General features: G+C 29.1%; 2 protein-coding genes across 5 annotated transcripts; one reads left to right on the forward strand and one right to left on the reverse strand.

The window, feature by feature from the left end:
- Window positions 1-620: 620 nt before the first annotated feature.
- LOC136990004 (uncharacterized) lies at window positions 621-15,420 on the forward strand. 3 transcript variants are annotated; one of them, XR_010882993.1, is made up of 8 exons: window positions 621-707; window positions 3,162-3,236; window positions 6,016-6,057; window positions 6,785-6,915; window positions 10,364-10,462; window positions 12,324-12,500; window positions 14,166-14,218; window positions 14,403-14,424. XR_010882993.1 is itself a non-coding variant. In XM_067288319.1 (8 exons), exons 1-8 carry the CDS (start codon window positions 650-652, stop codon window positions 14,503-14,505), a joined length of 693 nt encoding a protein of 230 aa, XP_067144420.1. In that variant the 5' UTR covers window positions 621-649; the 3' UTR covers window positions 14,506-15,420. The 3 variants fall into 3 exon arrangements, 2 of the variants coding, with proteins under 2 accessions (XP_067144420.1, XP_067144421.1); XM_067288319.1 differs by having other exon boundaries at window positions 12,324-12,455; window positions 14,403-15,420; XM_067288320.1 differs by lacking the exon at window positions 621-707 and adding an exon at window positions 2,716-2,844 and having other exon boundaries at window positions 12,324-12,455; window positions 14,403-15,420.
- A 1,763-nt stretch (window positions 15,421-17,183) lies between these two features.
- Window positions 17,184-22,225, reverse strand: LOC136990018 (ceramide-1-phosphate transfer protein). Of its 2 annotated transcripts, XM_067288339.1 has the most exons (3): window positions 22,029-22,118; window positions 20,293-20,504; window positions 17,184-18,915 (listed from the first exon to the last, which is right to left on the reverse strand). In XM_067288339.1, exons 2-3 carry the CDS (start codon window positions 20,307-20,309, stop codon window positions 18,405-18,407), a joined length of 528 nt encoding a protein of 175 aa, XP_067144440.1. In that variant the 5' UTR covers window positions 20,310-20,504; window positions 22,029-22,118; the 3' UTR covers window positions 17,184-18,404. The 2 variants fall into 2 exon arrangements, with proteins under 2 accessions (XP_067144440.1, XP_067144439.1); XM_067288338.1 differs by lacking the exon at window positions 20,293-20,504 and having other exon boundaries at window positions 18,131-18,915; window positions 22,029-22,225.
- Window positions 22,226-26,956: the final 4,731 nt, after the last annotated feature.

Below are 26,956 nucleotides of genomic sequence, written 5' to 3' on the forward strand. Positions count from 1 at the left end.
TAAAACATGCAAGTAATAAATGTATATAATGTAATAGTACATATAATATACAATATTACAAATGTATATAAAACAAATGAAACATTTTATAAAACAATTGTTAGAAAATTGTTTTATAAAATGTTTTTTTTTATTGTTTTATTAGCTGATTTATTTTATTTCACAAATTTAACATAGGAAAATGACCTTATTTATTCTCAGATGTAACTTCAGAACTGAAAAATATTAAATTTTACTATCTCTCAGCTGTTTTCTGCTTTGTTAATGTAGGCAAAGTGCCAAACAGCTGATATTTCGGAAGGGAGGGAGGAAACTTTAAATTGTAAATAGAATGTTTTGTTTCCGAAATAGCTTTTACTCACCTGTTTTACGTCATTTGCCCGAACGACATTATTATTTGTAAAGTTCAAAAAAGAAAATAATTTTCTTGTTTTTCTTTCCATTTATTTTTGAATGTTAAGAAATCATTATGAAATCTTTGCAAATTTCCTGGAGATTTGATATTTTCAAGAATATAATATCATTGTTAATTATTATTAAAAATATAAATTATTTATTACATTCTTATTAATTTTAAAAATATTCTAATTATATCTGCTGTAAATTAATTATTCATTTAAAATATAAACAGATATACTATTGAGCCAGTATGAGTGAAATCGGTGAATCGAGTATATTTTTGATAATAATGCAGCTTTCCGATAGTGGTGAGTTGTGATATGAATTTGTTAAACTGCAATTAAAATTTCATTCTAAAAGTAAATAGTGTTCAATTTGCTTTGGGTTTAAAACATATATTTTTTTAAATTGCAAAAATATGTATTTTACAATATGTAATTATATTAATGATATATTATATAATAATATTTGCCATGTTGTAATTGCAAATATTGAAATGCCAAAGAACTTTAAAGATATTGAAATATCAAAATGTTAGAAAAAATAATTTATATCTTATGGCTAAGATTTTTATTTCTTTTGTACAGATAATTGTAAAGAAAAATTCTTAATCATATGCAATAATCATCTTAGAATAAAAGACAACAACAAATTTACAGAAAGTTTTGAAAATTTCTAATTAAAATAATTAGAAATGTTTTCAAAATTTTGCCCTTAATATATTTTTAAATTATCATATTTTACAGTTTATAAGATACAACTTTAGTCCATGTGTCTTATGTGTGAAGTTGCAATCTCCCATAATCTAATAAATTTCCTGAATTACATGTATTGGTATTCGTAGTCACTAGGTGTTTAAACTGTATGATGTATTTTTACTATAAGCAGCTTTTGCATATCAAGCAGAGCCAAATTTGCATTTTTGGGGGTCCTAGGTCGAGCATGGCTTTGGGGCCTCTGAAATTAATTTTATTTGACTTATTCGCATAAGGAATTTTTATAAATTCTCGCCGTACCTTTGTTTTAAAGTAAATAAGTGTTAATAATTGAAAATCTTAGCAACCTCGTGAAATCTTCAAAATTTGGACCCTTTTCTCCAAAATGTAAACAAATAAACAAGTTTGAAAAACATTCAAAAATTTCAAATTAATGTTTGAAAATGGACATCTTAACGGATTTTCAAATTTGCTGCGTCTTCTTTTAGATCTTTTAGAAATGGCTCTTATTTTTCTTATTATTAAAAGTTTATAAAAGTTGAGAATAGATTAATAGTTTTGGGGCCTCTAGTATTGTTGGTCCCTAGGATGAGGCCTAGCACTCTGACTTCTAGGTAAATCTTGTGTCTCCCAAGATTTCCTTTAAAGGAAAAAACAGGTGACAATATATGCCTGAGTCTAAATGCACCAGTATAGAGTAGTGGCATAAGAGTTCTTCATCACCAAAAAGGTTAGAAGGAAAGTTTTCTGGAACAATAAAGTTGTAATTTGTGAACACTTTTTGAAAGAGTGAACTGTTAACTCGACTACTACAGTAGCGTTCATTAGACCATTGTCAAAGACACCTTGCAGAAAAAGTGCAAGATTACAGAGGCTCATTTTGCTCCAGGATAATGTGAGAGTATATATGGTTCTCTTAGTGGAAGTAATCAGGAAATTCTGGATCACCCAACCTACAGTCCAGATCTGTCACTATGCAATTATTGTTTGTTTTACCTTTGGAAAGAAGCCTTAGAAGACAAGAGAATCACCCATGTCAAGGAGTTTTTATTGTGTAGTGGTTTCAACACTTCTCAAAATGCTTCTATTCTATAGGCATAGAATAATTGCCAAAATCATGGAAAATGTGTCAGTGTATAGAAGGAAGTACGTAGAGAAAGAAACATAAATTGGGATTGTATACGACACAGTTCTATTGTAATCACTGAAATTCCAGACAGAAGTTGAACACCCTTGTATTAATTATATCATCTAATATGAGTATGGCAAACAAACTCCAAATCAGTTGGTACAGCACATCAAACTTTTTTATGACATTAGTTGACTAAACTTTTTGCATAAACTTTTCTTTAATGACAAATTATTAAACATTTAAATGTAAATAAAACAGCTGGTTATAGTAATGAAAATAAATCTTTAAAACACTCAGCAGATTTATGTAAAAAACTAATGTTTTTAATTCTTTTGCCGGTATGTCCTTATTAAATTCTTCATTATATCATTGTCTACATTGGACTATGTATATTAATAGGACTTATTATACTGCTGTTGTTTCCATTTTGGCAAATAGAAGAGATCTTTATTTTTTCAGGTGAAAAAATGATAGCCCCATCTCCAACATTCTTCCCACCTCAAATATATAGAATTTATTATTCGTGATGTGTATGTGAAAATATACTGTAGTGTTGAGGTCACCCCACCCCCAATCTCAAAAACATGACCAATAAAAGTATTTTAATTTTTAAAAATGTATTAAAATTATTTAAAATTGGTGTATCAATAATTAATTAATTGTATTTGAGTTAATATACAATTTTAAAAACAATTGAATTGAATTGATGTACAATATTGAGTTATAATAGAGAAGATTTAAGAAAACTTAACAAGTGAAGTAGACGTATGTTGTTTATTGTTAACTTATATAAATGTTTTTAATTAATTTTATTTTATAAATTTCATGTCCTACATGTTTTAAGATATATTTGGCATTATTTATGTTTATTTAGTTTTAAGTTATTTAAAATCTTATTTAAGCAATATTTGCAGCTTATCCAACAGGTGGATTTACACACAGTATGGGTTGTGAAGCATTGCTTCAACGTTCATATATAGCAAATAAAAGTAAGCTTTTTCAGAGAAATTTTTTTAAAAGTCAATGTGGAATGTAATAAATTTAACAAATTTTCAAATGAAATTTTATAAAACAGATAATTATAAAGTGTAGTCATAATACATTATAAATAATTAATTAAAATTATAATGATGTGTTTAAATATTTTAAGCTTATGTAAAGATTTATTAAAGATATATAATAAATTCTTTGTAAATTTTTTATTTTTATCCTAAAAGAATATAAAAGATAGTTTAAAAACATAAAAAATTCCAGCAATGAGTTGCTGGGTTTTTTATGTTTAAGAAACACTTAGACACATTAGCAAAGTTTAAATTGTTGTGTGGCACCATCTGTTACAAGATGTTATTAAAAAAATAACTTCTATATTATTAATTATAATAAAAAGGAAAAAGACTTAATTTTGAAGATAGAGATGAGTTTCTTAAAAAATTGTAAAGGCCAATAATGAATAAAATTTTCATTAAGTCTGTCTCAATTTGAGATATGACGCACAACCCCCCTATCTTCCCACCCTGTTGATCTTTAACCACCAAATTTAATAGCATCAATAGACAAACTTCCCTGCAACATTTCAGAAATTTTTGACTAAAGGCACAGGAGTTATTAAGCTTCAGAGTTGGTGAACAAAATTGTGCCCCACACAAACATTTGTACATACAAAAAAAACCCACAATTTTTTTTTTTTTTTTTTGCATTTTTCAATGTTTCAATGTCTTGAGTCTAAAAATGTAAAAATCTTGGAATCGTTTGTTCGACTGATCACCTGGCTTTTATATACAGGGTGTATCAGAATGACATTTTAAAAATTTGGGGGATTGTAGAGGATGAAATTATGAACGTTTTGATATAAGGAACCCATAGCTGGAAATGTGATATAGTTTCTACAGCACTTTGCACTTTGCAGTCGGTATGCTGAATGAAACAGCAGAATGCAGTGTTTATGACAAGTTTTATTGGCAAAACAGTAGAGTACAATCAAAGTGGCTGCACTACTTTAGAGTAAATGTTCAATGTGACAACCACCAACTTCGTTACGTCATGTGCAATGACGAACCATGTTTTCTCCGACTCTCTGTAAGATGCCATGCTCCCCTCTGATGGTATTAAATGCTGTAAAGATATGCTCCGTAAACTCATGAACTGTTCCTACAGGTGTTGTGTACGCAAGAAACTTTACATAACTCCAGAGGAAGAAGTTGTAGCCGAGTAATAAATAACAGAATTCCAAGAATCGCTCGGCTTTAATAAAAATTAAAAAGTTTATTAATTACAGTTAACACCGATAGTTTCCAAAGAAACAATTGTACACGCTTACTAACTAGGAAAATACAAAGACACTTGGGACCACCCATAACAATATCACCAATTGGTCCCCACGTACTGACAAAACAAAGGACTTATTCTAACTTATGTCTAGCTTAACTATATTTACAAAGTAAAGGGCCCTAGAGCAAGATAAGGTTGATAAGAATTATACAGGAATTGTCAGAATGAAAAAGTTCAAAGGGGTAACTGGCAATAATAAGAATAAAAACCTCGGATCCGTTCCTTAATAATTGTCTTTGTTACGTGCTCGTTGTGCTTTCCTCTCTCCCCGAAATATCCTCCTTCCTTTCGTTCCATTCTCCTTCTCTCCTCTGCCAGTAAGCCCTCGACCGATCGAGTGTCACTCCCTTTTGTTTTATTACAGTTCAGACCTCATGGGTTAACTAACTATAGTGTGGTTAAGTAAACAGAAGCAGGAAGTACAGTTTTTACTGCAGGAAGATAGTATAAGGATAGTAAAGAAAAGAAAAATAAATAACAAGGCTTAATAAAGCCACAAAGTCAAGAACAATAACATGACGTCAATGGACGGAAGGGTAGCTACCAAAGTGAAGGGCGGTCAAGCACTTCCTACTGCTGTAGAAACTTTATATCACATTTCCGGCTATGGGTTCCTTATATTAAAACATTCAAAATTTTAAAACATCATCCTGATACACCCTGTATAACAGCCAGGAAAGTAAAAAGTGCCTTATATCATAACTTGTGGGGAAGTACTCGATCTTTAGAGTATTCCCCGTGCAGGAACAAAACAAAAAGAAACTTCAAAGAAATAAATCACACGCTCTATGACTCCAATGCAAGGAACTTAAAGTTTATTTTAGTCCTTCCAATCTCTACTCTGTCTCTTCGCTATAACAAACACTAAAACAAAAGAAACAACACACACAAAAAAAAACAATCTCGCGACTCTATCGTCTACACGTCCTCTCTCCATTCTTTCTTCCGAAAAAAGGTCCTCTTCTTCCGTTGAGCATGCGCGATCTCCCTCTCTCTCTCTTTTTTTCTTCCGAAAACGCGGCCCATCCTTTCTTTACTCTGCAGCCCACCCAAGGATCACGCAATAGAACACGTGATCTTTGGACCACATATCTCCCCTCTTCCCATTAACTTTTACAACAGGAAGCTTTTACGCTATGAGGGCCTGTCCCTCCTTTACACCGTGAACCACCCAAGAGGTTGGTTACAAACCGGTTAGGCAACAGAACATGTGGTCTTCAGACCACAAACTCCTTTTAGATTTGTGAATTGAATTAAACTGATTTTAATAAAGAATTGCTCTGTAAGTTAACAACAAAATTCCCAAGTTGGAAAGAAACAGAAAAAATAGTATAAATTGATTTAAATTATATATTCAAAAACTTTAATTACATATAATTAATGTAATGTTATCTTTTGGATTAACTATGACTAAATTAAAGATAAAATTTCATTTTTTAGTTGATATCAAGAAAGCAATTGTTAGTATTTTAGAAAATTCTGGTAAGCATTTAACTTATATATGTATAAAATATATGTAATTTTAATTAATGTTAATCAAATGTTTTTGAAATAACTGGATTAAAGAAAATAAAATATATTAACTTAGTTCATTCTTAAAAACAATATTATTGATTATCACTTATTTTATTAGTTTTCTTTAAAAATTATAGAAGCTGCTAGTTATAAAAGAATATGTTATGGCTGATTATACATTAATGCAATGAGTAAATGCAAATATTAACATTTTAATAATTACAAAACTGCCAAAAAAGAAATGGCGAAATTTTCATACTTGCTATATATTACACACACTAATCAATTTGTTCATTTTATAATTAAAATATCATCTCACCATTTTCAAATTGCTATGTCAAAGTACTGGTTTGGTGATGCTTGTTTGGAGAGATGGAAGGGTTCATAATACAATTCAACTAGGCTCTAGGCTAGGTTATTAGGCTCTTAAAGCATTAGCTTTAAGAGCCTAAGAAATTGGAAATTGGAATTTTATTTAATTTTTAATATAACTAGAATAAAGTAATTAATACATTTCATATCGAACTTGCTTTTAAATTCATTTTTAATATAATATTAAATACATAATAAATTATAAATATTAATAATAAAACATCTAAAATATTTTCATGTTTTATAAATTTTATCTTATTCTAAAGTTGTTTGAATTTATTTTGAAACCTTTGTAATTTATTTATGAATTTTATTATTAAAGGATCATTTAATATTCCATATGTACAAGATTCATATGATAATTGTGAAGATTTAGATCATCTTTGCCAATTAGATGACTTGTATCATGTATCTTTGAATAATCAAGTAGCTAGCAGAGTTAGTCGACAACAGGTATGATAAATTATTCTTAGTTTACTTATTATAACTTTGTTCATTAAATGATTTAATCAGGATGGATTAAAACAGTCATTCAAAATGCAAATATTTTTTCTAAAGTTTTCTACTACAGGAAAAGTACTAATTAACGAATTTCAGGGGACCAAATTCCCAATAGTTTGTTAATTAGGATGTTCTTCATTTAGGATTGTCAGAAATTTTTTTAAATTTCAAGGTAGAACAAAAATAAACAGAATATTGCAGAACATACATAAAAGTTAAATAAACATATTCAAAACTTAAAAAATGAGAACAAAAGAAAATACTTTAAACTTAATAAAACGTGCTACAATATATACGAAATTATATAAAGGAAAACTGTGGAGCTTTAGATGTATGATCTGAATGTTGTATACAGTGTTATGAACTCTTTGCAAAAACTCGGTAATATTTGCTTGCCTTTCTTGCTTTTCGAGTAATTTAAATGCCGCCGATTCCATTTCGGGAAATATTTTTGTGTCTTTATCTGCTGCTTCTGATGCTTGAATGAGCATCTTAATGTATTAAAGGTGGCATTTACCTCAGACCTTTTCAACAGCTTTACTGGCAGAGCCTCTTCATTTTCCTCTTCAAGTTGAGATGATGCAGCTCCATGCTCAGCCTTTTCACTGTTACCTGATGATACAACACAACTGTCATCATTTGGAACAAAATCATTAAATGTCATTTTTTCCAAATGTAACATGTTGGTTACTTCTGTCAAATCTGAAATTCCATTAGTTTGTAACTGTACTTTTACTTTTGTCCCAGCCAGGGATATAGAAATTTACATGTTAAGGAATTTGGTTAGTTTGAAATATGGCTACTTCATAATTCAAAGTGAAAATTCTGTCCAAACTGTGATATGCATACATTAATGCATTTGTTTATATCAAAGTGCTTCCATGCTATAAGAGAACATTAGACCAAGAACAACTAATCTGGTCAATATGAGTTTGCTTTTATAGTAACACATTTCAGGTGTCACCTTACCCATGCATGGACTATCCTTTTTTCCCCCTCTTACTTCTTAAAATATGGCTGGGTTTTGGGATTGCAAGATTGGGCTACGAGTAGCAGATTGAGATATTTGTAGGGCTCTAGGCTACTAATTTCGGTGACTTACTACTTTTTGGGCCACTTTAAAAATAATTTGGGCTACATTTCAAGAAGCCATTCAAACCCTAAATTGTTTGAAGTCTGAATCAATTTTCCCAATTAGAATAATGGAATGTGAATTAATCCATTCCCAGACTCTAAACACAATACCCATTTCAATAAACTTAAACAACAAATACACATAATTTAAGGTAAAAATAACATAACTCAATGCCATAAATGATAAATTAAAACATGAAAACATTAAATGAAATACATAAATACTGTATAATAAACTGAAAATTAATTTATTGGTTACATACTGTCAACTTCTGCATCTTAAATATGGCCACCAGATTTGCTACACATTTACTGCTTTCATGCTTTTCAATAAACTCTTTTTTTGTCTTAATCACAATACTATAACTTTCCTCTTAGGCTTTGTTGCTTCCACGCTTTTCTCGGATGCCATGGTTAATAGGCAGAAGTTATATATGTATGTATATATAATCAAACAAACCAAAAATAAAGCCAAAAAAAGCAAAGAAAACAAATACATGTAACATGAGATGCTTTCACAGTGAGAGCAAGATCACTTGGGTGCACAACAGACTGTGTTTATGCATAAATAGATGTGAACCCATATAAAGTACAGTACTCGAAAGTTCTTTCTGCATTAAAGATTGTTTCTACAATAACAATAGTAGCGAGGTCGGCTGAAGTTTTCATCTCTAAAGCGTGAATGTCAAACGTCAAGCGCCGCTATCTCGTAAGCAGCACTCTACATTCGACATTCACGTTTTAGAGATGAAAACTTCGGCCGCAACCTCACTAGTATCAGTGTTTTTAGTTTTTTTTTCATTCTCTTTGATTTTAATTTCATCCTTTTTAATTCCTTTTTTATCTTCTGTCTTATTTTTTCATCTTTTTTCATCCCCATCACCATAACAGTCCAAAGTTTGTTTTGTGATAGTTACGAGCAGTACGAAGACAAAGAGACGAAATGAGAGGAACAAAACACAATGAGTTTTATTTCCTTGCTCGTAAACAAACAGGATACAGTGGATACCAACAAGTACCTTTCCCACCGACAATATCCGAGAGCAAATACCGAAACTATTACAATAAAATTTCCCGACAATATTACCTTAAAATATAAACCTTAATTATAATATACAATAAAATTTCCCGACAATATTATCTTAAAATATAAACCTTAATTATAATATACAGTAAGATTTCCCGACAAGATCGCTTAAGTTATGAACTAAAACTAGTATATAAGATAAAGAAATAAAAGAAAGAGGATGTCAAGAATATACAGGAAAGCGGGTACCCACGACTAGATGGTGATGACGAAACTACCGGCCGAAGTATTACGGTGAGAACGGGGATCGGCGAACACTTTCACTCCTTTTTATTTTCTCCAAAATACTGCCGTTCAAATCGATCTTCTCTCTATCTTCTCTTGATACTAGGTATACTCGGGAGACTCCACTATCCTTCCTTCCTACTCGAGTTCTCGCCTCAGAATGACACACGTGTTCCCCTTTCTTCCCTCAGGGCTGCACTCCCTCTTTTGTTTTCAGGGGTGAGTCATCGAACTCACTAAGGAAGGGTAAGAACAATAGATACGTTCCAGGAAGAATGGACAAAGAGGTTAGAAAGAGAGGAATAAAGGAAATAAAGAAAGTATAAAATATAAAAACGATACAATTACATAAAAAATATACACCTTAAGCATGGCGTGTAGCCACAGTTTCTTTTTTTTATTTTTATCCATAATCTTGATCTATTTTTAATCTAACTTTTCAATACAAGTTATTCAAAATGGCTTTTGCCATTTTTGAATAATTTGTTTTAAAAGGTTGGATTAAAAATAGATCAAGATTATGGATAAAAATAGGAAAAGTATCAGTGCGAATGATGATATAGAATATTAAGAATTGACTCAATAAATTCTATTTATCTAGATGTATAAATATGCTAATGGATGAAATAAAATATTAATTGACTTATCACGTGCCACTGATGCTCAATGTCACCAAGCTATTCCTTGCAAATAAAGTTATTGTTTGATCATCATCATTTTAAAAAATATGATTATAACTGTTATACCGTATTTTGCGGACTATAAGACGCACCTTAATTTTTAAACAATTTTTTTAAAAAAATACCTATAAGACGCTACGGACTATAAGACACACCTGAATTTTGGAGGCAATTTTTCAAAGAAAAAAGTGCGTCTTATAGTCCGTAAAATACGGTACTAATTTAATTTTTAAGACAATAACTTGATTAAATTTTTTCTTTTTATTGATTTCAGGGAAAATCTATGCTGTTTACTTCTGAAGAGACTTTCAAATGTACAAATTTTTCAAAATTTCAGTTATTGATTGACAATGGAAACATAAATGGACACCATGTAAGATTAGTGAAGAATTAGTAATTCAATTAAAATTTTAAAAAATTTATAAAAATCATAATGTTCAAAATTTGGATTATTGGTTTTATACAAATAATAAGTGTTTTCTAATAGTAATTGTATGTCTCCTTAAAATAATAACCACCCCTGAATAGTAGTTGCATGTACTATTCAAGAATTTAAGGGAAACAATGTAAACTTAATATCATAAACTATGGTTAACAGATACTTTATGTCTATTAAAGTTTGTTTAAACAAGTTATAATAGAAAATGAAACATGTAAAATGTACAATATAGAGAAGGTGTATTTTTAAAATATTTTATTATTACTGCTATGTAGAAAGTAACACTTATTATAAAGTAAGCTAACTGTTGCCCTACAAATATACACATCTATTAACCTAATTTTTTAATGCCAAACAATTGCCAGATTATAATTATAATTATAATCTAGTTTATAATTAGGTGCTACCTATTGATAAATTTAATTAATTTATATAATTAAATTTATCAAGAGGTGGCACCTAACACCTACCTCTAGGCCAAATGATTTGATATTTAATTATTAATAGTAGCATTATTATAGCCAGATGTAATCCTGCAATCGTTTGGCACCAGTTGTCATTTCAGGTATAAATATAAATATTTAAATACTTTATTAATAATGAACATCAGATAGATATGTGGAAAGAAAATAGTAACTGCAGAGAAAATAGTAGTCATGACTATTATTCAAATAAAGCCAGTACATTTAAAACACAAACCTTAATTCACAGGTGATATTATATAAATATGTCGTATAAATTTTATAAAAAATAGTTCTGTTTATTGCCAAATCATAACCGTCAGATTCTTGGGCTATAACTAAACTAATGATTACATACAAAATTCTATAATTTGGCTTAAAGATAATCAGTTAGGCTGTCATCTTGGCTATGGATTAATTATAGAAATTAAAATTAATTAAACTAAATAATTTAGGATATTCTAGACGAAAAGACATCTAGAATGGGACTTTAACTGGAAAATTCTGCAATGCATCTACAGTTGTAATCAGTTGTGGGTTTGAATTTGCTTTGTTGTTCTTTCTGCTGCAAAATTTAATATTGAATAGTCAATTACTTCACTTTCATTTGTTTTCATAATAGTTATATAATATGTGTATATTTAAAAAAAAAAAAAGAAATGTCAAGATTTTAATAAGCTTTGCATTCTGTCTAAAATGAAATGTTTCTGTATAAAGTAGCATTTTGTACAGAAACACTTTTTTACAGAAAGATAAGATTATATTAAACTAATCTCTTCTTATACATTTCTTACAGAGGGTGCATACTAAAGACCATATACACTTATGTAACTAATGAATGAAGATAACTATAGTTGTGAATGTGAATGTATAGTTATAGTAAAGTGACTATGTGCTACAAGATGAGACTGCTTGCACTGCCCCTAGTGGTAAAATTTGGAAATTAACACTTTGCGAGTAACACTGCTGTATTTTAGAAAGGTTATACAAATTAACAAAGCATTAAGCGGAAGTATCAGAACAGGCAGAGATCATTTGGAACACTTTCTAACATTTAGAATATCTATTTCAAAAGTTCATATTCCTCGATTATAGAATTTTTATAATTGAGGCGCATGAATTTTTAATATAATTTGAAAAATATATAAACTTATTTCTCTGTTTGTTTCAAGTAAATAAACTTTATATAACATGCAGTTAGTTTTTAGGCATATATTACTAGGATATTTTTATTCATGATCCTGTTAAAAGATGATATGAATTTTTTCCAATGTTTTTGAAACATCGTATGTAAATATGTAAGGGAAAGAATTATTATTTTTGTGTATTTACAGGCCATTGTGTTTGGATTTATATGCGCAGTTCTAAAGATATCGAAATCTCATACGTTACAAATGTATTTATTCACCGTTTTACGGACAGTAATAACGAGTCTCGTTCGATTGGGATGCATTGGACCTATTGAGGTGAATTACAAAAGATAAAGCTTCATAAAAGTTCAAAATTTATAAGTATAAAAACAAAATAAATTTCTCTCTTATAATGTGTCTATTAATGTTTAAATATTAGTCTTAATACACTAATACTTATTATTGTTACACTTTCTGTGTTACTACACAATTAAACCTTTAGGGCTTATCACACTGACTTGTAAGTCGACAAGAGGCGTTTATGTAAACGGACGTATATGATTGATTAATAAATACATTAAATTTTATGTAAACAATTGCCAATATAAAATGCATTAATAATAAGGAATAAATGTTATTGATAGAGGTTAAAATTAGTGGATGGTACATTAATATAAATAAGATAACTTTATAATGTAAAAATATATTTAAATTAAATTAGACCTAATAAATTGTTTTATATGGTATAGAGTAAAGGAAAATGTAGAAGAGATTTTGGAATTGTAATTACAACAAGCTGAAGAATGGTTTTTTAAATGCTGTGGGTTTTTACTTTCAACTGTCTTTGTTATATATCTGTTCTAATTTTAATAGATGTTATACACCTAATATTTAAATTACCAAATTGTTTAACCGAAGAGGGACCATTATAAAGCCCGAAATGCATTTTAGATTAACTTTTATGTACACTATACCAATGTAAATGGGTGTATATGAGTAATTAATAAACTCCTCTTGTCAACTTAGTTGGTGTGATAATCCCTAAAAGTTTAATTGTGTAGTAACACAAAAATTGTAATAGTTATAATAGGAACAAGAAGCTATAGTAATATAACACTAATACTTAATTATAATTAAAACAAATCAATATTTTAAGACCAAGATTTCTTGAATTACAAAATTCATGTTTTTCTAATTTTTATTCTCTGCTATAAATTGATTACATTGCCGTCTGTCTCGACTCAAGTCAAGTATATACACTATTGCTATAAAAGGAAAGTTTAAATGATAAAATAATAGCAATTTGTTTATAGTACCTTTTTTAATGGATAAAACTGACTGGATTGAAATTTTAATGATTAATTATTCAGATATAGTCATTATAGTCGAATTAAAATGTATGCATACAATTTTAATTCTTCACACAAATGTAAATTGTCATCTGAAGCAGACTACAAGCCATACTTTATTTGAATTATGTTTATTATTGCATCAAAAAACTAAATCAAATATCAGCATGAATTATCTTTGTTTTGTCTAGAAAGTAAATATTTTTGATTTTAAAAAATTCTGTGCAAACATCAAGAAATTTAGAAACTGGTCGAAATAATTATTATATTTTTTAAATAGTGTAAACACGAATTTCATTATTTTAGTTATAAATTATTAAAAATTTAATGTATTAATATTAGCAAAATATATCAGTTTCTACACACAAAAATATTTTTATATTATTGAAATTCAGTATAATGTTTTATAAATAGAAGTTTTATTAGAAATCCATTAAACTAAATCAAAACTTATCTAAAGTGATAAAATAGTATATACCTAATTAAAGGCTTTATTTACATTTGAATTTATATTTAATTAAAAATTATCTAAAGTCTAACTTTCAAAATTTAGAAAATAGATACTAATAAATAAACAAAAGTATGTGAAGATATAAAATTAATTTGACAAAAATACATAATTATATTTTAATTTTAAATAAACATTCAGATTTTAATACTATTAAGTTGTTAAAAATGTTTTAAATGTAATTTTCAGGCTCAAACACTTCAGTATCATATGCAGAAAATGATTCCTGATATTATTCAAAGGTAAATTTTATTAAGAGTAAAATATGGTGTTGTTTTCAAGTACGGTCGTAAAATTTTTACGTTAACGTTGAAGTGAAGTTTTACTTTTATAAAATTCAGTATATTTAAAGTGAAAATAATTTAAAATATTTCTATATTATTATTGCCATTATTTAAAAATGAAATGATAATTTATTTTCATTAGAAATATAGATAAAAATGTTGAAGATGCTTCAATTATTTTTCCATTGATTGATGTCTTTCAGAATTCTCACGACACACTCTTTAGGAAAATGTTCTATTCGTGAGTTCATATAATTTGTTTCTGTATTATACTTATACAGTATATAAAATTACATTATAGTATGTAATGGAAATATATATAAATGAAATGTTTTTATAAAGAATTTATTCAAAAATATTTTCATTTTAATGTATAAAAAACACTATATATATATAAAATACAAATTTTCAAGATATTTTAAGAATAAGAAAATTACCAGTCAATATTAAATAGAGTATATTGATATTGACAATGTATTGATAATTTATAGACATTTATTAATTTACTGTCAAGGAAAAAAAACTTTTGTTAACATTTATATAATGCAATGTAGTGCAAACTAATTGTAGAGTCTCAATAGTTTGAGGCACTACCACCCTGGAGCCAAAGTATGGTACATGTACTCAACCAGAATGTATACATATTTGGATAATTCAAATCAAGTGTGTGATGAGATATATTGAAATTTTAGGCACACTAAATCTTTTAGTGTGTCTAAAATTCAATGCTCTATCAGCTTTCGATTTATTGCATTGTAAAATGTGGTTGCCACTTACTTCTTATTGTACAAGACATCATGTATTTTAAGTGCAATATATTATTATTAGCCAATTTTGAGGGTAGGGATGAGTTTTATAAAAAAAGTATAATGTTAATGAATAAAATTGTCATAAGTCTGACTCTACTGGAGATAAAGATCAAGGGGGTTGTCTGTAACCACCAAAATTTAATAGCATCAATGCCTCTCGTATACAAGTCACCGTGCCAAATTTCATTACTTAATTTTTACCCCATCCTGAGATATTAAGCAAAATAGACACCAACACACATATATCCATGGAAATTTTTTGCCATTTTTTGGATAAGGTGGTCTCAAAATGTGGAGATTTGCAAAAAACTCAGAGGGTCAAATTTGACGTTATTCCGATACTCTCTTTTGTTATGCACACAACAGCCGAGAAAGTAAAAGGATATTATTTAACATCTTTACTTATTACTGTTTTCCAATGTACACGGTATATATTCTGTATACTTTGAGTTTTTGATAGTTTGGTTGTCTCATTCCCAATCAACTTGAATTATTGATGCTCTGCTATATTACTATTTACTTGTAACAAATGTCAACCTACAAAAATGTAAAAAATTAAGTAATTGAACTGACTATTATTCATGTAACTGATAATTTATGTGGAATTTCATATTTATAAACTATAGATATATACTCATTATATTGACATTGTCAGATAAAAAATAAAAAAATATAAATTTAAAAAAAAATGTTTTAATATTTGAAAATTTTAACCAATTAAAAAGTTAAACTGTATGAAATAATATAGTTATTTTAAATTCTGTTTTAACAATTCATAATTTTGTAAAATTTATAGCCATTCCTGATGTTACTACTTTCAATAAAAACCTAATTTATTAATTTATGGAATTTTCTTTGGTATCTAATACAGTAGAATTCACTTAGTGTTCATGGATATTGTTATCTGTCATTTAACATTAACATGTATGTTAAAATGCACTCATAGAAACCATTTGGTGTGATCAGAATTTTAGTTATGGTTATCATTTTCAGATAATTAATATTATTTATAATATCTTTATGTACTTTTTGTTTAACATGTTTGTTTAATGTCAGTGATGATAAAACCAGAATTTCCAATAAGTGTAATCTCATTTTAGAAAAACTTTACTGGAGTAAGAATACATTTGACTGCCAAAGTATCTTCAAAGAGACAAATACAAAACATAAACAGTTGTTAAAGGAAATTCAGTCTTTTAATCTAATCTTCTGTAACTTGTTTAATATTATTGGTATAGGAGAGTCTCCATGATTACGATAAGTGGATTCTACAGCATTCTAATCTAAACTGTGTAGTAGTAATTATAAGCATTTTAATCTTTCGGTGTGTGTTAATTTATCATAGATTTTAAAACATAAAAACTAAATGAAAGGTCATTTCAAATTCAAAGTTTATTATATCTCTCTCAATATACATTATAACAATTATGCCATAATTTGTGATAGTTTTAATTATATTAAATCCTTTTAAAATTTATTAAATTATCGGAACTATTCGAAACAATATCGGTCGTCGTCTTCGGATTGCCTTTTTACCCTTTCGGCCTCGATACGTGGCCGATAAGTGACATCAATTATGTTTTCATATTAAAAGCTGTTTAAATCATTGGTTAATTATTTACTTACAGTATAATGGTTTAAATTATTGACCAATATATTCTGCAACAAATATAATTTCTGGAAATTATATTTGTTGCAGATGATGTACAGAAATTAATATAGATTTATTTGGATTGTAGATCAGACCAAACAAACTTGGGAAATTCGGATTTTTTAACTTTTATTCAGTTTAAGTATTCGTAAGTCATGTCAATTCTGGATTACATCACAAAATTCAGTCTTTTTTTTTAATATTGAATTCTAGAAGAACTAATATATAATTGTTTTATATCAATAAAATACATATTTATACTGTAAAAGTACAAAAATGATATTTTGTAATGTAAAATGAATTTTTTAAGATAAAAAAAACAAAATTGAGCTTTAAATAAATAACATTTCACTTTTTTTGATGAGTTCATTTTAAAATCCACTTTCGAATGACAAATTATTAACAATAATTAAAATTTATCATTGTTTCATGTAATATATTTACTTTTGGCTGTAAAATAATGATTGGAGTGTTATTACATTCCAATTGAATTATGACAAATTCTAAATTAAGAATTTTTGAGTATCGGGTTCTTGATAAAGTAAAAATTTCTTAATGCAAATTTCAGTTGATTCAACAGAAATAAATGAAATAAGAACCTGAAATTCAGTAATTCTTATCTTATTGCAAAAGATTTGGCATCTGCTTTGGTACGTCATATGCCAATTATATTCCGTTTTCTGTTTACGTACGTTACGGCATTTAATAATACCTAAATTAAAATTATTCGGATTTAATAACATTTTATTTAAAAACATAAAAATAGCAAACTTATTTTTGTATTTAAGAAATATTAGAATTTTAACAACCTGAATAATTTTAACTTTTTCTCTTGTATGTTTAAAAATAAACAAATATAAATGCTAATTTATAGATATGCTTATGCATGACATATATATATATATATATATATATATATATATACGTATGTATGTACTGTACATACATATGTACTGTACAATCAAATCATTACTAATCCCAGTGGCCAGTGTTTCTTTACTTTTGCGGACAAAGAATTTTAATTTTAAAGTATATTTAACATAGCTATTATTTTTATTCATTAAACTTATTTATAATCCTTAAAAGTATTGTATTAAAATACATATAGCTTACTGATTACAAAATATAATTAATAATAATAATAACAACAGTAAATCACTGTTTTTGTTTAGAAATTTTTGAAAATTCAAGTTCATTCTACAGTAAAGAATTATTTATCAATTTTTTACTGTATTTCCTATTTAAAATCAGAATAACAATTCTTTTATACACAATAAAAACAATAAAATTATTATCGGTTTGATATTCTGATACAATAAAAGTTTATATTATAACAAAATATTAAATCAAAAGTCTTCATCTATTTAAAATTTTTCTTTGAAAAATATTTATTCAAAATAATAATAATAAATAAACTTTTATTTTATATAAATAATAAATTCTTCTAAAAGATTTTAATTAAATTTTAATACTCAATTAAGAAATTAAAAAACTGTTTTCAGTTGACAGTATTAAAAATGATATAACCTTTGCTTTAAAAATATAAATTCAAATATTTTTAAATGCAAAAATGATGATAATATATTATTTAAATTTATTATTATTATTATAGCAATTCAAATGATTTTTATAACAAAATTGTTATAATAAATTATAAGCAATGCAAAGTTGGAATGCATTTGAATTATGGAAGATCTAGTAAATTGTGTTTTTCGTAATAACTTTGAGTTATATCGTAGCATAAATCTGCTGCATCTGCGAGTTTTCCCATTTCTTCTGCAACGTTTTCTGCTTCGTTACCGCAGGCCTTGTCGATAAGATTTTGACACGTAGAAAGCGAATACATAGCTAAATGAGCAGCATTTCTTATCAACCAAGGATGAAATTTAGACAATGTTTGTTTGTAGCATTCTTGAGCAATTGGCGCCATTTTGTCGTGGGGTTGTGCGCACGAAAGTTTTTTCATTAAAGCACTAATAAATTTCAATGCTCTGTGAAGCCTCAATAACGTGCGTGATCCGGAGACTATATTATCTTTATTTAACAAGTCCAGTTCTTTTTCGTAAGTTATCATCGACTGAATGGTGACGTAGTTATTACCGACTTCGGATTTTAACAAATTTTCTAAGATTGTTATCTTGCTAACAATATCGGATGCCACAAATCCAAATACGGATCCAAGAGCAAGAAAGAATCTGCAAAAACATGAATAAATTAATAATTATTTTAATTATAATAAATATTTTTATAATGCAATAAGTTTATATATATTATAAAATAGTAATTTTTAAATTTATATTGAATATATATGAATATATATATATATATATTCAATATAAATTTAAAAATTACTATATTTTATACCATAAATAAAGATATTGCATAAGTTTTGGTGATTTATTTAGTAAAACTTTTCAGCTTTCACTTGTTTGCACTCAGCTTTCTCATTTGTCAAATTAATTTTTTTTACGAGAACCACCTTTCTTTCAAATTGGCAAATTGTAATACATATATTATCACTTGTGAATGAAAGACATTTAAAGTATTATGAACAATTTCTTTGTAGATACATTAGCATAAAATGTTTCTAAAGATTAAAGATTGTAGTATATGCTTAAGTCCTATATGAGATTTATCACTGTTTCTGCCAACGTCAAAGCCTTTCTTTATATATATGAAAAGTTGTTACAATAGTGCATATATCTGGAGCTCTGTTCAGAAATAAATATGCATACGATCGAAGAAGGTTTTATGTTTAACTTTTTTGAAGGAATTCTCTTCTTGGGAAGAAACATTTTTCCTATATTCTATTTGTGTTTGTGTGTTTAGCATATATTCTTCATATATGCTTCTACACACACAAAAACACACAATTGATAAAATTTCAAGAAGAAAGAACAAGTCTGACCACATTTTTATTCAATAACGACTCGTTAGTGGCCGAATCTAACGAACGTTTAAATGTTTGAACTGCTTAACGGATATATTTGTTTATGCACGAATTTCTTTCTTTAAATTCACAACTCGTGCAACAATAAATACATTAACTAAATATAAAAACCCCTTACCACCGGGGTATTTAAATTTTCTTTACAAACATTTTTTGGCTCTACGAGCCCTCGTCGGGTAAATAAATACATTGCGTAGGATCCGTTTACTTACGATTATTTTCAAAAACATAATTCTCTTTAGTTGTGCATCAAATCTTAAATAAGTTTATTATTAAAGATTGTATTTGTTATTCTGTTGAAATGTTATCAAATGTAAAATAAAAATATCTATTTTATTCTCATTTTACTTAAACACATTATAAAAGTAGAAATATATATTTCTATTTAAATAATGAATTTATGGACAGTTCACGTAAACTGTCTTAATTCATATAGATTCGACAGAATTCTATCAAATTTATCATCAAAATTAAATTTTTTAAAAACCTTATTCTTGTACGCACTACGATATAAGGAATACTTCTCTTAACAATGAGTTAGAATGTATTAATCTTCTGTTAATATAACAGAATTTTTCTTTTAAAAACAGATTATATATATATGATCTATAAAAAAAACTACCTTAAGTCAGTTTTCATTTTTTAAGTGCATCTTATTCTACAGTCTAAGAAGAGTCTATAAGAAGGCATTTATAATTTAAAATGTTGTCAAATGTTAGGTTTCGACACCAACCGCTTCTAGTAAAAATCGACAATTTCGACCGTATTTTCGTCCTCGACGGCAAAATTTACTTTTCCGACTCGAGATACCTTTTCGTAGATTGCTACATATTTCTGTATTAAAGACAAATAAAATATATATATTTCTTATACAAACTCTTAAATATTTCTCAAATATTGGTGTACGTGTGTACATATATATATATATATATATAGAACAGGAAGTATATATATATATAGAACAGGAAGGCGAAATAGGAACTAAAATTATTTATCTAATCTTTAATCTTTGACTGTACATAACCTTAATTTTGGCAAGTTTAATATTTAAGAAAACGTTTAAAAATGGAATTTCGTTAAGAAATTTAAAATTTATTTTCCATTTAAAATCAATTATAATAAAATATTTTATTATTAATTATAATGTATAAATCAATCACATTAAAAAGAAACTCTCTAGTAAGAATAATGTTTACAAATTTAACAATAATTTTGTAATGTAAATAAAACTTGGAAATATTGTAGAAAATTTGAGGAAATATATTTTTCAAGTTAATTATCTGCACATTGTTAAATATTTTTGTTTTTGTGCAATTTTGATTTTAAATAATCAAATAAATAAATCATTCATAAACTATATTAAGAACAAAAACATTTCCTGGCATATTCTAACAGAAAATGCAACCATTACATATGAAAAAATAATAATAATAAGTAAACGATAGAGTTTAGAGCGGCGGCGGAGGAACCGGGGTAGAGTTTTCGACGAAATTATCGTGTTCCAAAATGATAATTCTATTCGGTTTGTCTATTATTTATTATTTTCACGAAACTTTTTTCATTTGTGGCGTAAAACGATTCGACAAATAGTGTTTAATTTAAATTTGTATAGATTTTCTTCTTTTCAAAACAAGGGGGGTAATATCCACTTACACAAATATATTTTGGGTTAATGGCTAAAAAAGTTCCCCACCCCCTGGTTTAGAGGAAAACAAATACTTTTAATGCTCTTGAAAGTTTTGTAATTATATTATTATTAATAAATTCATTCCTTAAAATTTGTCTTCTTATAAAATAAACTATTTTATTTCAAACTTCGTTTTCATGTTGAATTTGTTTTTAAAAATCTAAGCAGATATTAATTACATTTATTTAATTTTAAACATTTTTAGTTTTTTTCCCACTAGTAAATACAAATTTTCAGATTTTCTTTCCAATTTTATTGTAAAAAAAATATTAGATTTATTTCGAGTTAAAAGGCAACAATACGTAGCTCATATCATAGTGTTTAATCACGATTATAAACATCTGTTCGATTTCTAATCGCTGTGTCTACGATGACGCAACAATACTAACTTAAGTGCGATTTAATTTTATAAGGAAACTGCTTTTCTGTTTAATAAACAACAGGAATGGTTTCGATTTCATTTTTCCTTTTGTTTTATTCCTTTGGTTTTTAAAGCGCATCGAATAATTAAAACATTTACGCACGTGTGTATTGTATTTAATTTTCTTGCTTTGTTTTGTACAGTTAAAAATTAGCGCTAGTATTATCAATCAGTACAATGGAAGTAGAGCGATTAAATTCCATAATCGCGCCCATAAATCGGTATTCATGTATAATGCAAACATAATTACCTGTACAACTCCCGATAAGCAGTCAGGTAACACTCCATTTTTAAAGCATCGGAATTCTCGGCGCATTCCTGGAATGATTCGTAAACTAATTTAACGTTAAAAGTCCAATTTCGATCGACACTATCTTCTTTCTCGTCCGACATTCTCGTGTAGTCTCGTGAGGGAACACGAGAAGGGAAACGTTCGTGTGATATATAGGAAGCAGTGGGCGTACCCCAGTGTCTCCAATCGACCAATCGACACGCTGGATTTTAACACTTGTAATTGTTACCGCTTCGATTAATTTACGACTTTTTCGCGCTCTTCCGTAAATTATTCTCTTTTTAATTACGTTCCTCTCCAACGAAAAGTAAGGGAATTTATTAAAATCGTAGATCGATAGGGAAATGTTTAAAGGAGTGATGTCCGGTGTTGCTCTTGTTTTTGCGGGGGTCGGGAGAGGGTGATAAAAACGAGTCTCGCGAGTGACTTAAACGTACGTTTATTGAGCCGAGTAATCGCGGTAACGAAACTAGAACACAAAAATTGCTTGGGCCTTACAGGTGATTGGGGGTAGAGACACCGCAATATTTTTTCTAGAGAATACTCGTGCCAATTTTGGTGCGGATACGTTGAACGGTATAGGAGCCTTTACCTAATATACATACAAATTTTGACTTTTATATCACATAAAGATACAAGTAAAAGTTGCAGAACGTGAAAGCGGAATCGGTAGAATTTTCATTATAAATAGAAGCTAGGTCAAAGTCGCAAGGGCGTGGTAGGCGCATTATCCATTTTTGGAATTTATAGGGAAGAAGAAATTTTCTTTCTCGACAAACTTCTATTATAGAAATTTCGCCATCGTTTGTTTAAATTTGAAAAGGATATCAATATATATTATGGCAAATTAATGTATTAACGTTGTAGTAATACGTTATCGAATTAGATTGGTGGTGTTTAACTTGTACTATTTATAACAATGCAACGTTTTAATAAATTTTTAATTTGTGCAAAAGTAATAAGGTTTTAATATTTAATTCGAATAGACAAAGATTTATTTCGAAAAAAGAGTAATTCTTATTTTAGAAAGATAAATCAAAGAAGAAAATAATACCATAGTTTCTAAATTATCATCGTCAGTTGTCATTGGTGTAATTTTATTTCGTATAGATTGCTCCCTACAATTAGGATCTTTATTTGATTAAAAAAAAGTGAAAATTGAATAATTGTGAAACGTGTAAAATATATACTAACTGAAATAAGCAGCATTAATTACATTTTAAACACCAGCCGCTTGTTAGCTCGCATACTATTTCTCTTTACTCTTCCCGCCCTATTGGTACTAACAGAGTCCTTTTAATTAAGCCCATTATGGGTTCGTCCAGACCCACAATGGAGCGGACGGTGATGAAGGCACGACATATCCGGGACTGACCGTCTACCCCCGAAAAATTCCTGGGGTTTACCGATCCTGGCAGCAGTAAGTTGATATCTTAACCTCTCGGCCAAGTTTACAGAATGATCACAAAATTATATACAGTTTATGGTATTTTGAGTGCGTTGTCGAGGTGTTCTTTGTGTCCCAATTAGAATGCCGATAACGTACTGTATCGGTGAAAGGACGTCGACTGAGGTTGTAATGGCGTGGAGCCATAGTGTTTGGTTATCTTCACCGTCTCTATTCACACAGAATATCTGAAAATGAAGATCTCGGACCTATAAAATGTACCGTATTATATAGAAAACACCATATACTGTATCCAGGACCTATAAACGACTTCGAGTTAACGCAGTTCGACTTAGCGAGATTTTACTGTATTATTATAAGTAGGTTATAACCTACCTATAACCTATGATTTAACTCTGCATATTATGTATGAGAAGAAATCTAGTTTTTAGTCTAATTTACAATAAAAAGCATGTAACTGAAATATCCACCTATTAATTGTTGAGATTGTGCACCGATTAAAAGAATAATTTCAGTGGATAAATGTGAGGTCCAGAAATAGTTTTCATTTAATAAGCAAGGGTATAATTTAATAAATTAACAAACAACGAAAAACTAGTTAAGTAAGTGTCGAGCCGGCGACACCAGACTTGACATCGTCGCTGATAAAGGAAAGAGAAAAAGGAGATGAATCAAAGAACAAAAGAAAATGAAAAAGGAAATTGTTTAAAACGCAATAAGGAAAAGGAAGCTGCTTTATTTCTTTAGCTTCTGGTGTCTTATCCTAAAACCCTCCAGTTATAGGGGAAAACAGAACGGTTTTAAGCTAAAACTTCTTCCGATGATCAGAATCGAAATGGATTCCAGTGCCATTGCTGTAGAAGATAATGGAAAACAGTGTTGATGATTATTTGCCCTACGTTCTTCGAGATATGGCACCCGACGTGATGAATCGCATTATGGAATTAACTCGTTCGACTTTACGAACGACGGTTTAAGTTTACCTACGTAGTCCCAATGGCGGCGCTTCCGACTGTTCGTACTCTTCGCCGATTGTTTAACGTCACTAGTTATTGATTCACGGTAGTTCTTGGACAAAAGAAAAAAAAAGGAAACGTCTACTAAAAATGTAGAGAGATGTAATCACTTTACTAAAAGGATGCTATTAGATTTTAGTGGTTGAAGGCCAAAGAACGAAAAGATACAGTCGTGTGTTATGTATTTCGAGTTGGGTTGGACTTAATGAACACTTCACTTGTTAGTACTTACAATTTCTTTTTTTACTTTTATTTTTATAAAACTCATCTCTATTCTCAAATTGAAGCTTTTCTTATCATTTTATAATAAAAATAATACAAAAAGATTCTGTAAATAAAATCTAGTAACATATGACGCTATACACAATATTAAATTTGCCTGGAAAGTGACACGACTGGTTGCTGGATTTTTCAACTCAGATACTGATTTTTCCTTGTTAAAAGACTGTAAATACTATTTTAACTCGATATGGAACATTATTTACAGTACTCATAGCCCAGATAATTCCCCCAAGGCCCAACGAGCTTAACGGGTAACTGTTTATTCCAGTCAGGTCGGTTGGAGCCTTTTTGTTAATATGTTACCGTAATATGGGGAAAAGAATAAAATGTATTTAACCCATTCTCCTAGTTAATACAGTGCTTTCCCATCGAATGATACTCATTTGTCAGAACTGTTTTAATAACCAGTACACACAAGACTTTGTTCTTGGAATTCAAATACGGATTGTTAGGGAAAATTTAAGAAATTATACTTCAGCTAAGTTACAAAGCTAAACATTTTTACTTACCAGAGCCATATTTACGGGTGGATAATGAGTTAGAGGTGATTAGATGATAATGAATTACAGGTTGACAAATAGAATAAATATAGAATGGCAGGAACTCAAACAGTATTATTAGATATTGATAGAGATGGTATTGAGTCTTAAAGGCATGACACTTTGTACAGACAGTGTGTGTGTATATATATAGTCAAGTCTGCATAAGTCGACACCATCGGTTAAGTAATCACTTTTCTGTGGTCCCGGCCGACTTACATAGGCATTAATGTTAAAAATCTCCGGTTTACTCGACACCGTTTAACTCGCCACCACTGGATAAGTCGACATACTTTTGCTGTCCCACACTCCGATGAGTCGTCACCCCCTCCTGAAAAAATGAATTCACTCCGCACGTGTGGTGAGAACTCGTTTTTTTTTCAGGAGAAAATGTATATTTTCTTTTTGTTAATTTGTTATTATTTTATACATAAAAATACATAAATGTTAACGAATTTTTATTAATATGTATGTATATATATATATATATATTACTAGCTGACCCGGCCACACGTTGTTGTGGTGGCTCAAAATGTATCTATTATAAATGTATAACACTTTTCCCGCGGGGGGAATTTCAAAAAATCCCTTCTTAGTGTACATTCTCTTGACGTACCCTATTAAAACGCAATCAAAAACGCATCTAAAATAGCCGAGTTCTTCACAGTAAGCCTTAATCCCGTCACTTTTCCCGCTGGGGAATATCGAAAAATCCTTTTTTAGTGTATATTCTGTTGACGTAACCTATTAAAACGCAATTAAAAACGCAAAAAACCGCATGTAAAATAGTATAATAGAAGCCGAGTTCTTCACGGTAAGCCTTAATCCCGTCCATCTCCCCCCACTGGGGGAATTTCGACATGTATATTATATAAAAACACGTGCGTATTCGAATGCAACGTTGTGTCAAAATTTCAAAGGAATCGGTAGGAACAAACGAACGTTATATTTTATGTATATAGATAGATAGAAAATGATCTGCTTCAGTCCATTCTCACAGAAAAGCATAATGCCTCACAGAAAAGCAAACGTACGTCGTCGGAAGTTAGCGCCATCTGTTGGACATAAAAGCCTTAATCCATATATAAATATATTTTTGAAAGGGGGGAAATGGTGTAGGGGTATGAAAAATAGATAGTAGCCGATTCTCAGACCTACTGAGTATGCATATAAAATTTGGTAAAAATCGGTAAAGCCGTTTCGGAGGAGTACGGTAACAAAAATTGTGACACGAGAATTTTATATATAAGATTATTATTATTATTGGGTATACTATAGATTACTCCCTATGGAATTTCGTGTGTTTGGGTATATATCTGAACTCAGGGGACCGAGACGAGTTCAACGATACTCTACTTTTGGACCGGAGACGAAACATAAAAAAGTTATCATACTTTTTTCCGGCGATCGCGCGATGATAGGGAGTCGCGTCGCTCTCCTCTAAGTCGGCCTCGCTATCGCGATCGGGAGTCCCATCGCTTGCCGTTAAAATTGCCTTTAGTAGACGTTTCCCCTTTTCTTTACTTTGTTCAATAACTACCGTGAATGAATAACTAGTGACGTTTAGCACATAGCGGCCTGCCGGCGGCTCCCCTCCGGGAAGTCAGTCGAGAGCACGAACGTTCGCTGCCATAAGTAACA

This window comes from Centruroides vittatus, unplaced genomic scaffold (genome assembly GCF_030686945.1).
Source record: "Centruroides vittatus isolate TY-2023 unplaced genomic scaffold, ASM3068694v2 scaffold_861, whole genome shotgun sequence".
NCBI classification, from domain to species: domain Eukaryota; kingdom Metazoa; phylum Arthropoda; class Arachnida; order Scorpiones; family Buthidae; genus Centruroides; species Centruroides vittatus.

Bases quoted from the DNA above. Each gene is read 5' to 3' on its own strand.
- LOC136990018 (XM_067288338.1), bottom strand. From the start codon at position 22,171: ATGTCGGACGAGAAAGAAGATAGTGTCGATCGAAATTGGACTTTTAAC. The intron at 18,916-22,028 runs GTAATTATGTTT...ATGTTTTTGCAG, and splicing joins GCTTATCGGGAGTTGTACAG to ATTCTTTCTTGCTCTTGGAT.
- LOC136990004 (XM_067288319.1), top strand. From the start codon at position 650: ATGAGTGAAATCGGTGAATCGAGTATATTTTTGATAATAATGCAGCTT. The intron at 6,916-10,363 runs GTATGATAAATT...TATTGATTTCAG, and splicing joins GCAGAGTTAGTCGACAACAG to GGAAAATCTATGCTGTTTAC. The intron at 10,463-12,323 runs GTAAGATTAGTG...GTGTATTTACAG, and splicing joins GAAACATAAATGGACACCAT to GCCATTGTGTTTGGATTTAT.